Source organism: Leiobunum rupestre, chromosome 9 (assembly GCF_980474605.1).
Source record: "Leiobunum rupestre chromosome 9, qqLeiRupe1.1.hap1, whole genome shotgun sequence".
In the NCBI taxonomy this organism is placed as follows: domain Eukaryota; kingdom Metazoa; phylum Arthropoda; class Arachnida; order Opiliones; family Sclerosomatidae; genus Leiobunum; species Leiobunum rupestre.
The window spans coordinates 23276893-23289024 of record NC_143392.1 but is presented as its reverse complement, the minus strand read 5'-3'; the positions used below and the strand labels follow the sequence as shown (position 1 = coordinate 23289024).

General features: G+C 38.1%; 1 protein-coding gene and 1 long non-coding RNA gene across 2 annotated transcripts; one reads left to right on the top strand and one right to left on the bottom strand.

Moving 5' to 3' along the window:
* The first annotated feature begins 2287 nt into the window (after positions 1-2287).
* On the top strand, positions 2288-4633 carry LOC149926905 (kelch-like protein 32). The gene is made up of 2 exons (XM_090158826.1): positions 2288-2442; positions 2586-4633. The coding sequence occupies exons 1-2, from the start codon at positions 2432-2434 to the stop codon at positions 4423-4425; spliced, it is 1851 nt and encodes a 616-aa protein (XP_090014952.1). The 5' UTR covers positions 2288-2431; the 3' UTR covers positions 4426-4633.
* Positions 4634-6433: 1800 nt separating this feature from the next.
* Positions 6434-7637, bottom strand: LOC149926904 (uncharacterized). Its single transcript, XR_016473990.1, has 4 exons — positions 7569-7637; positions 7393-7509; positions 7246-7332; positions 6434-7159 (listed from the first exon to the last, which is right to left on the bottom strand). It is a non-coding gene; the product is annotated as an uncharacterized LOC149926904 (long non-coding RNA).
* Between the last annotated feature and the right edge of the window lie 4495 nt (positions 7638-12132).

Below are 12132 nucleotides of genomic sequence, written 5' to 3'. Positions count from 1 at the left end.
TGCAAAATAATAAACGATATTTTTTTATTAAAAATTCGTCTGCTATTCTGTGGTATTTTCGAGTTCCATCGGCGGTTTTGTCGTGTAATTTTTTAAATAATTAAGGAGAATTTCATTAAATTGAACGAATATGTGAGAGCCAAAATATGCGTATACAGTGGTTGTAGAAGTGACAATCGACAAGCGCATAAAGAGTATAAAAGATGTTGATTTTGCTATATTTCCAAAACCCACCTCGAATTACACTAGATGCAAATTACTTCTTCTTGACAAGGTGGTGGCCTTTTCTTGTATTTTAGTATCACAGCCATAGCACAAGTCGAAAGCTAGTTAGCGTTACTTAGTTAATTCCATGCTTTATTTATTATTTGACTAAAATAGTTAAATTTGTCATCTAACCCGTCCACCTGAATTAATGGCTTCAAAAGTCGCTTAATGACTGAGGCCTAAGGTGGTGCCTTGGGTATTAGCCTAGCTGATTTGATTTGATTTTGATAACTGCCCAGGTTAAGCCTTACAAACAAGCCATGTGTTTTCCTTTCGCAGCCGAGATAGCCGACCACTTCATCATCTCTTCTTAACGACTACCGACCCTCCCTTCAAAAAAGCGAATCACCTTTCCGGGACTGCATCGAATTCCCGCTTTGGGCAAGTTGTTTTCGAACTTTTTTCACACTTCCTCTTCTGCAACCCGTCCCTAGCGTTAGTTAGTTCCATCTTGGGTTCCATGGTGAACCCCTAGTTTTTGAATAAAAAAACTGGTCCGAGCAACGCGGTTCGGCTTTGATAACTTTCTTCCGACCATTATTTCTGGTTTCTTTTTGGTTTTGTTATATGTTTAGTCGCGTATTTTAATCTTTTGTTTGTGTTTTCATTTTATCGCATTATTCGCTATTAGCATTTGTAACATAATTACTCATAAGTATGCCACTGTACCTTTATTCCATACAAAAATCTTCACTAATGGTTTGTTTCACCACGAACCAGTAAAAAGGTGGACTATGTTAGATTTTAACCTTTTTATTCATACTAGTAATTTTGGGAGTCACCCTATTGGCTAGTAACATATTTATTTAAGCCAATGGAAAACCTTTAAATTGAGAAGGAATTTTTTGCATCGGAATTTTAGTCAGCCCAATGTAGCTTTATTGAAATTTATAAACTCGCTCGGTTTGTGCGGATGAAGTTAAATTATGAGTAATTTAGAAAAATAAAAGGTTGGGGAAAATGACCAATAAGTGATTGCTTTCCGTAAATGAAACGAGTCGTCGAAGTGGGATATTCCACCAGCGTTATTAAAACAAATATCAAGCCTAGAAGAGTTAGGCCTAGGGTTAAAAGAATCTGCAAAGACTCCAACCTTGAATCAATGAATCCAAGCTCCAACCTTGGCCTTGTAGATGCGCCAGAAAAGCTCAACCTGAATTTCAACTATTTTTTCCAATAAACCTGCTTCTTTTATTTGACAATGCAAATTTATTTTAGAACGTGAGTCTCCGAGAACTTCATTAATTTGCAAATAAATTACATTAACAGAACTTGACACTATATTGTAGTTCATTTTAGCTCCTAAGCCTTGGTTGTTCAAACCGGTTTGTTTATTAAAATAATGGCCGTCGGTTTATCAGACGTAGTCACGTAGAGCTAATTATACGACGGCATTATCGGCATTTGAGATTCGATGACATCAAATATTACGTAGGGTATGGATGACGAAATATCTGTGAAGAAATAGAGCTAGTGGCATACTTATGAGTAATTATATTACATATGCTATTAGTGATTGTCAATTTTCCATTTGTTTTATTTGGAATCAGGTGCGCATGGTGTGAAGGCTCAATGTTACATATGCTATTAGTGTTTGTCAATTTTCCATTTGTTTTATTTGGAATCAGGTGCGCATGGTGTGAAGGCTCAATGCTATATACACCATGCAACTTCTATGCCATATTGTTATTCACCCCCCCCCCCCTCCCCACCTCTGAAAACTCCTATTAGAATTTTAACCAGTGAGTTACAGTAAATAGTAACATTGTAATTTATTTATACATTTAACTGGGACCAAGCGACACAAGTTTTGGAATATATAAACTGGTGCAAGAAATTAATGAAGTGCTCTAGTAAAGCATTCTTATTTCCGACCCTGAATCAGTGTGTCTGACTACTTGATTTCAAAGTAACGGTTGCTGGAATCATGTAAATTGTATAGTGTTTGCAATATTTTACTAGTCTGATCTTAAGTAACATTCCTTAATGTTTTAATCCACGGATTTTCTTTTGTTTATGGGATTATACATTCTGTGGAAAGTAAAAAATTTTAGTCAATGGATTACTGTAATTTTTACGTTTATGTTTACTGCAAATTAAATTATTTAAAAAAATCTAGGTTATAACAAAAGTTGTTTGTTAAACCCTTCTCTATGTGTTTCCGATGACACAAACGTAAGTTGGATAGCAATAATTGAAAAATTTTATTTAAGCATAATAAACATTTAGATTGTAAGCCTTGGCTACAATTAAGACTACGACTTCTACTTATTGCCTTTGTTCTAATTTGTAATTATACTTTCTGAATTATATTTCAGTATCTCAACCAGCAAGATGAAAGATGTAATGAAAAACATTGGTGTGAATTTAAACACTTGCCAGTTTGAGTCACCTTCTCATATGGGGACATTGTTAAGTGGTTTAAACGCTCTACGGAGTAAAGGTTTACTTCTTGATATTACACTGGTAGCTGGTGGAAGTTCGTTTAAAGCCCATCGTGTAGTTTTGGCTTCTTGCAGCGATTACTTTCGAGCTATGTTCACTGATGCTATGAAGGAAAGTAAGCTAAATGAAATCTGTCTCAATGGAGTTTCTGCCGATGGAATGAAATATCTGCTTGATTACGCATATACATCAAAGCTAGCGCTGAGTTTGAGCAATATTCAAGATGTTCTTTCAGCCGCTAGTCACGTTCAGCTTTTAGCAGTTGTTGAAGCTTGTTCATCCTATTTAGAGGAACAATTAGATATAGATAATTGCGTAGACATCGCAACCATCGCTGAAACATACTCGCTCCGTCCTTTGAGAAAGAAAGTTTATAGATTTATGTGTAGCAATTTGAAGCAATTTTCTCAAACTGCTGAATTTCAACGATTAGCTCCATCACAACTAGAACATTTACTGGAAACTGATTTCCCAGTTAATTGTCCTGAATGGGAAGTATTACAAATAGTTCTTAGATGGATAGAAGCTTGTCCTCATGACAGGTTGAAGTTTTCTCATCAGTTGGCCAGATTTGTTCATTTTGCCGATATTTCAAGCCGTCATAGAACAGAGCTGTACAGATCGAGTTTGTTGAAGTGCCTTCTCTCAAGTAGTCCACTAATTAACAAGATCTGGATATTAACGGAACCCAACTATTTAAGTCCTCATCAATCGGCTACTCATGACTCGCTGGTGAACTCAAGGGGCATGGAAATGTCTCTGCTTAAAGTAGGAGGTTTCGGTATTTCGGGTATTACCAATGAAATAACCTATTACCTGCCAAGCATCGGAAAATGGAGGTATTTAACCTCCATACCTCATGTGGAACAATGCAATTTTGGGACAGCAGTCTTAAACAACGAACTTTTTATTGTTGGTGGATGTTTTAATCAAAGTTTACAAGAAAACGTTCATCCCTTTGGTTTTAGGTACAATCCTATGAATAATTCTTGGTCAACAATGGCTCCTATGCAAAAGGAAAGATGCAGATTTTCTCTTTCCGTTGTTGGAGACTGTCTTTTTGCAGTTGGGGGTGTCGGGGAATCTGGCGAAATGGAAATACCAGAGGAATCAATTCCTTGCGAGAGATATAATTCAAAAACAGATAGCTGGTCTCCCATAGCTCCTGTACCAGGTTCAAGAGCTCAACATGCGGGTGCATCTTGGAATAAGTATATGTTCATATCTGGAGGACTCGAACAAGACCTGGTTTTAAACTGCCTGCTTCGCTACGACACTGAAACGGATCAATGGGAAACAAGAGCTCCAATGTTGACGCCAAGAGCTGATCACTCTATGGTCTGCTTCAAAGATAAGCTTTATATATGTGGCGGATGGCACGAGGATGAGGCTGGGACTAGAGTATTAGTCGACTCTATTGATTGTTATAATATTTACGGTGACAGCTGGGAAGTTGTTACTAATGTGCCTACCCCCCGATACCACGCAGGAATAGTCGTAATTGGACCTTGGCTTTATATTGTAGGAGGCTTTCACAGCGATACAACTTTTGACAGAGCCAGTGGGGTTGTTGAATGTTATAATATGGAAACGAGTGTTTGGAGTGTTGGGGCACACTACCCTCAAGACATATGGGAACATACTTGTTGCACGCTGTTTGTGCCCCGCTGCCGTGATGATTTGGAAGTGATTGCTGATAGGAGCTTGTTGTGATAAGAATGAAATGCTAAAACTTATGTTCCTGTGATTTATTTTACTGAAACCATCAGGAACACTCAGAGATTATTTACACGATGCCATAAATTTCAAATGTTATATTTTTATCTTGAAAGATACTAATACAGTTTTGCACATTTTATCCACCTTTCTTACTCAATTTCTTTTGTTTTTGAAAAGTTAAATTTACTGCACTTATTTTAAATCGTTGCTTCAGTAATTTGTATATAATAAATTGATTTAGTTTGTTTCTAATGTATGTATTTCTATTTAATTAAGCCGATATATTTTTGCCTTTTGAAACTGAGAAGTTACGTTATCAGGTTATTGTCCAACAGATGAAAACATTCTATAACCGCGGTCTAAAGAGTAGCTTTGGGCTATGGCCGCCATTTTGAGGGCAGTTTTTTATCTATGGGAAAAATATGGGTGGCGTCGACAAACGTCACACCGATATTACTCTAATAGAGTGGAAAAATTTCCAAATACGCCTACCTTAAAGAGAGTATTAACCATTGAGTTGGGAATATTAATCTAGAGGTCCTATCAAAACGTCGGATTTCAGTATTTCGCGAAACAAGTTTTTAAAAATAAGAATACTGTCGTCTGCTCCCATTGGCGTCCCAAATGACGAGAAAACGTTATCATTCTACCCGTGGCGCCGTCTATCTCTCAATGGTTCGTTCAAATAAGACGCGTTTTCAAGCAAAAAGATTTGTTTTCTTCAAAATAATGGATGGCGCCACGAGTCATATGATAACGTTTGCTCGTCATTTTAGAGCAGACGGCACATTCGTATTTTTCAAAAACTTGTTTCGCGGGGAGCAGATTTGATTGGATCTCTAGATTAATATTCCCAACTCAATGGTATTAACTTTAATATTTCTCATTTCTGCCACCAGGTTCAACAGAAACTAAAGCAGCCATTTTGGAAAAAGATTTCTACCTCGACACGGAACTATTCGTCACCACGGAATCGGAGTGAAATAACGTCATAAATTTACTCTTCTTACCTGGCTGCGAAATCCCCGAACCAAGGACGTATAGTTCACTGTGTACTATGTAGGGTAATTATCTACACCAGAACAAGCGAATACTTTAATTTAGCGTAAAAGGTGTACACCTTTTGTTCCAGAACAAGCGAAAAGTATCTAGCTAGTGCGTTTACAGTACGTCTAGAATGTTACGTTATCAAATAATTGGTATTTTTCAAGTATTGCCTCGGACCTCCATACCATAGAGATAAATGTTCCAAAAGGGTGTCGAAGACGGCATCAATAAAACCTTAAAAATATCAAGTCGCTATAAATTTCTATGACTTTTTCTAGGAAATAATAGTTTGGATTGGTAAATTTTTAGCAGACAGGGTTAATTATTTTCGCGACCTCATCAATGTGCGATTCTAAAGACAAATATCGATCAAACCAAACGCCGAGGTATTTAAAGCGGGAAACTTGATTAATATTTTTAGCCGCAATATTTAACAGACATAAATTCCGGTTAACTGCTTTGTTGTTATTTCTAAATACAACATATTACATTTTAACCCATTACTTGCTATATCTCTGTGACGTATTAGTCTAAGTCACGAATGATGTTTGATTTTGTCTAACACAATTTTGGAAATTTAGCTGTGTTTCTCAAGGCTGGTTCACACGGGCAGTGTTTTCCTGATTTTCTCAATTTTCTCGTTTTACCACCTTTTTCCGTTGTTCTGGCGCTCGGGAATACGACTGTACACACGGACAAAATTTGCCGGATTTTATCACAGCGAGCGCTGCCGGGGAATGAGAAAACCATAGACATAGGAACTATACTTATACCTAGACGGAGTATTGCAGATTCTGAAGGCACTAGCTTTTTGTGCCCGGTTTTCAGTCCCACGCGCGTCTCATGTGTGATATGGACAAAATTCCGTGGCGCCACCAAATCGTTTGGTGGAGAATGGAGAAACTATAAAAAGCGGAAAATTCTAATGCTGGACGCAAAAACGTATTTGCTTACCGAGACTTGTAAAAATTGTTTAATTTTCGAAAATAAAGTTAGTTTTTGGTAAAATACAACGCGAAATAAAATATTTTACGTAAATTTAAACTTCAAACAATTGAAAATGGTACAAACTTGTGTGGCTTCCAATCGTCAAAGTCGGTCACCAAAGGAAAAAATACCATTTCACAAGTATTTCTTGTTTTTATCATAACAATTTCAGGTCTTTGTTTAAAACCTTGTATTGTCCATTTTTCACAATAAAGATTACCTCAATCTAACTTAAACTTGTGCTCAAAATATCTTAAGGCAATAAATCGATTGAACTTAATACCCGGAAAGTATCACTTTGTTTGTGGAAAACACTTTAAAGAATCAGATTATCATATTGGCAAAAACGCGAAAGATCTCACGCGGAAAATTCTTAAGGAAGACTCAATTCCTTCGGTTTTTGCGAGGGGAAAAAGTGATCTAACATTCACCTTAAAAAGTTATCAAGGAAATTGAACAACATTTAATGTAAATATTTAGAAATTCGAATGGGCATATATTGCCATCCTTCAGAGGTATCAAGAATATGAAGGATTAACGTTGGCTAACAAATTATCAAAATTTCATATACAGTTTAAAACTCAAAAAATGAAAGTCAACTTGGCCGCACAAACAGTTAGCAGTTCTGTGGCAAAAAGCATAGAATTTTTGAAAGAGGCTGGTGATCCAGTGTTTCAAGGAAGCGGGCCAACATCTAAATTTATATCAAAAATTGATCAGTATCTACAAAAAAACAATTTTTAAGCAACTTTTCTCCGCAATTTTGACACCGTATCTTACCTCACTGTCCCTTGCAGTTTGTTTGAGGTATTGAACTCTCGAAATCCATGGGCTAAAGGTTACAAGGCACCAATTCGGCTTTCCAACCTTGAAATAACCAAATGTTACATAATGAAGACTAAAGAACTTCTATTCAATTTAACAGACCTGGAAGGCAACTTGATTTTTTAAAGCCAAAGAAAGACAGCCATTATTGGTTTTGGTGTCACAATTCACAGTGTTTTGGACATTGGAGAGAAGTACATTGTTCCCCCTGATGGACCACTGAAGTATATTTTTTAAAATACCAGATTTTGCAAACAATTGTTTATTTTTTAAGGTACCTTTTAACTTAAAAACTTTCGCAGGACCATTTAGAGTTATATTTTAAGTTTTTAACACAATTCGTCAGCAAGGAGGTTGGAACAACAATCCAACTTGTAGAAACTTCACTGCTGCATACAAAAACACGTTGTTTACTAAAATTGAAAATCAAAAAAGTGGCCACTTAATTGTTTTGGACAACACTCACGTTCCAAATTTGTGCATGGTGCCAGTTCCAACCAACGAACTTAGAGTTATTAAAGAAGAATCTCTAGAGGAAGAAATGGATGACTTTATTATGTTTCTTACTGATGAAACATCAACATCCAACATCTTACGAGAAAACATAATCCGTTATATGGCTGGTTTTGTTGTAAAGAAATTACAAAAAGAATTAAATCCGAAACATGTTTACACGCTTTAGACCAAAGGCATTCCTCACTATCAAGTCATAGCTATGTAAAGGGGGATCCAACCAAACCTCTTCTCCTTTTAAAGGACAATGGTGGATTATGTCATCCGACAGCTAGTGTTCTCAAGATTTGTAGCTTGACCGAGAAGGCAGTGAGATACTTTGGATCAATTCAAACTGTGGCTAAAAATGACTTAAAAATAGAATGTTTGGTTCTGCGCCAGTTAGTAACGGACAATATTTTTCCAACTCTTACTGAACACATATGTTTGATGACGAACTTGGATCACAACACCACGTTAATGTTTTGATGAAAAAGATTATCGAAATATACGTTAACATAAGGCTGAGGAAAATAAGCAGAGACATAAACAATCAAATGAAGAAAGAAGCTATTCGAAAAAGACTCACCAAGCTAATACTTTTTCAAGGGCAATAAGAGTTCTTTAATCCTTTATCAGTGTGTGTAGAATCCCTTCCACAATTATACCTCCCTTTTACATCCTTTGATTGCAATGTCAATAGCCAAATACTCAGACACTGTTTATTTTTATTCCTATTATCATGTATTTCTGCTATTATTTATATTAATATTGAAACTAATATATTCATAAGTATTACATTAACAGAAAAATATCATTAATATTTACTCACATTTCATTATATAATTTGGAAATTTATTGGTACATTCCTCCATACTTCCTTTGTTTACATCTTACAGCTGACTTACTTTTTTTAGTATAGTCAAGGCTATAGCCTAGGTATAGTTAGCCGCGCGTAGACGCCGTAGGCGGCGCCACGTAATTTTGTCCATATCACGCACAAGAAAGCGCCATTGCTCAAAACCGGCCTCAATTTCGTAGATCCAGCAGTTTGTCTAGGTATAAGTATAGTTCCTATGTCTATGGAGAAAACGGATAACTTTTTTGAGGGGCGTTGGGCTCGACCAGTCAGCGAGCGTTATGCCGTCACGTGGTAGACGCAAAAATTCTTAAGCCTACTTTTAAAGAATTTCAAAATCCCGTGACAGCGAAACGCTCGCTGATTAGTCGAGCTCAAAGTGCTTCAGAAAACCGGGAAAAAAAGTAGAGATATTTCAACATTTTTTTCTCCGTTTTCTCGTTTACCGGCAGCGCTGACGGCGGAAAAATCCGTTTAATTTTGTCCGTGTGTACAGTCGTTTTCCCGTGCGCCAGAACAACGGGAAAAGGTGGTAAAACGAGAAAATCAGGAAAACACTGCCCGTGTGAACCAGCCTTAGGCCTTAGCAGATAACTGGTGAAAATGTCTAAATGTGCAATACAAGGTTGTGGTAATAGAAATGGACGCTATAAGCCATTAGATATGAGTTTTTTCAAAGTTCCAGCCGTTATAAAAAATCAGTGCCCTGAAACCTTAAAACTATCGGAACAGCGAAGGCATTTATGACTGAAGATTATTGGTAAACTAGGTGTAGACTTTAACCTAGGAGCAACAAACACAGCACCCCACACAAGTAGAACGCAACCCGTCAAAAGTCGTGCATTTTCTTGTGTAAAAATTTCATTGGTTAGAGGCTTTAGCGCCTGCTGCCGTCGGAAGGGAAAAATTCGGAAATTGTCTTCCCCCACCCGTAAAACGTTCAGAGTAAAGGTTCGACCAATGAAATTTGTACACAACACTGCGTTAGCGTGTTTAAAGGCTAGCTGCGGTCTCCTTGTGTTTGTTGCTCCTAGCTTTAACAATGCCAACAAATTTATATATTTCCGCAAATACATATTTTTCGCATATACCTAATTTTACCACTCCCAGAAATGCCTTCGGCATACCCAGCTCAAAATTTATCCTTATCGTTATTTAAATTAATTTTAAAAATTAATAGCACCACGATTAGCGACTAGGAGATAACACAGACAATAGGGGGGGGGGGCAGAATAACAATAGTAGCGGGGATATAGCAACGAGGCCTTCACACCAGGCGCACAGGGAGAAAAGACCGCGAACAAACGTTATTGAGAAAGAACAAACGCGCTGAAAGGGATGTACTTCAGAAAAATAAATACAAAAAGAACAATAATCACAATCATCGCGGAAAAGCTTTACGAAGAAGTTTACAAGTGTCCAAAATCACATCTTGCCAACCCGCGTGAACGGCGGTGAGAACACTCATATCACCACGGAGTCCGGGAGACCCCGCGCCTGGAGCGAAAGGTAGAGATTCCGGCGAGGGGTCGCGAAGGAGGCACACGCGAACAGGACGTGTTCGGCGTCCTCTCGTACCGCACACCGAGGGCAGGAGTCCGAGTTCCGAAGCCCGAAACGATGAAGAACCGCCTTTGTGGGAAGTCTGCCACAAACGAAGGCGCCCGACGGTTTTTAAAACCGTTCCGATCCGAGATGGCGGTTTGGACTTTTCGCGGAAAATTCGAAATTGGGACTAAGCCCCGCCCCGTGAATACGCACTAAAACTTTACAATTAAATTATAAAAAAATAAATTAAGGTCCAGACGGCGCCCTATGGTAGAGATGGACCTGGTCAATGGTCATTGTTTGTTAAAATAGTTAATGGCTTTGTCACCATAGATATAGAAATGAGACTAGAACCACTGCGCTTTCCGCTAATATCAAGGGAAACGGGCAACTAGGGTGGAATCGGGTTATCCGTGTCATCTGACAAGTGTATTAAAGACTACGCAAGTCCACTTTCATCCTCCTAGTTTAAACATTGTAGATTCTTTTGTATGTTGTGTCATTATAGTACCCTTTGGCCACAGAATGTTTCCTGTAAGGCTACACACAAGCTATAACTAGTTTCGTAACCATATTCTTTTCTTTCAAATAAATAAATAAAATAAATTGTCGCCATAGTTACGGCGGAAATTTTGAAGGCTGCAAGCCATTGCGCATAGCGTCGTGCGCAATGACGGTACTATTGTGTTTGCGTTTTTCGCTTCTATTAAGCCACGTTCACACGTACCCTCGGAAACGTTTTGCCTCGTTTCGATCTCGCTTCGGTTCTTAGCGTTTGGAAATCCTTTTGTTCACACGTCAAAAGTGACATAATTACCAAAAGTGTGTCAATCGGACCTATTTCGTTATGAATGCTACAAGCGAAATACAAGTTGGGAGGGGAGAAGGGAAAGTATGCGTTGGGGAGGGAAGGAAGTTAAAACCAACAAATAACGCCTCGTAGTGAGGAACTAACAATTGTTTAAATTGTCTTTAATGTGGTCCATATCGAGTCTAACATTCATTAAACGTTTAGCATACGAAAGTACAGGGATTGTCACACTTGGTAATTATGTCAATTTGACACGTTGGATTTCCAGTGAGTTTTGAAGAAAATTGGGCATGCGGGGATAAAATAAATATTAATAAAAAGGTCGAGAAAAACATTATGACTGCTGGAAAAGATCGCGGTAAAAAGTTTTGGAAATACTTAAAAAGGCTACGAAAGGCAGTACGTAAATCAAAGACGCCTACGAGTGTTAAAGGTGAAAATGGTTCTATCTTATCGGAACGGGAGGAAATTGTCAATCCCATCCGCGACTACGTCCAGGACCTCGAAAGCGAGTTATTGATGAAATCGGCGCGGACTAGTCACTTAGAAAGTGCCGAAGTTGATCGAAGCCTGATTTCGATTGATATCGTGGAAGGACCTTTCTCAAAGGAGAAATTGGAATTAGTATTGCAAAATTTGCGTTCGGGAAAGGCAGCCGGTCCTGACGAAATTTACGCGGAATGCCTGAAAACACTGGGTCCTAATGCTAGACACTGCTTGTTGCGAATCCTTAATGCCTTCCGTAGAGATCGGGTTATTCCAGAAGTTTGGACCGTAGCGCGCGTGACGTTGATCTATAAAGGTAAAGATAAGCCAGAAGATGAACTGAACTCGTACAGACCGATAGCAGTCACATCCGTGCTGTACAAGATTTACGCAATGTTGGTACGAGAGCGGCTGAATGCGGAACTTGAAAATAGTATTTCTTTGCACGAAGCGCAGGGCGGTTTTCGAAAAGATCGTCGGATAGCCGACAACTTATTCGTTCTGACTCAACTAATAGAAATTAGCTGACACAGGAAACTAAATCTTTACTTGGCATTTCTGGATATCACCGAGGCCTATGATAGTGTAGATAGAAATCGACTATGGAAGAGCCTCGAAACTAAAGGTGTAACTAAGGACAGCGTAG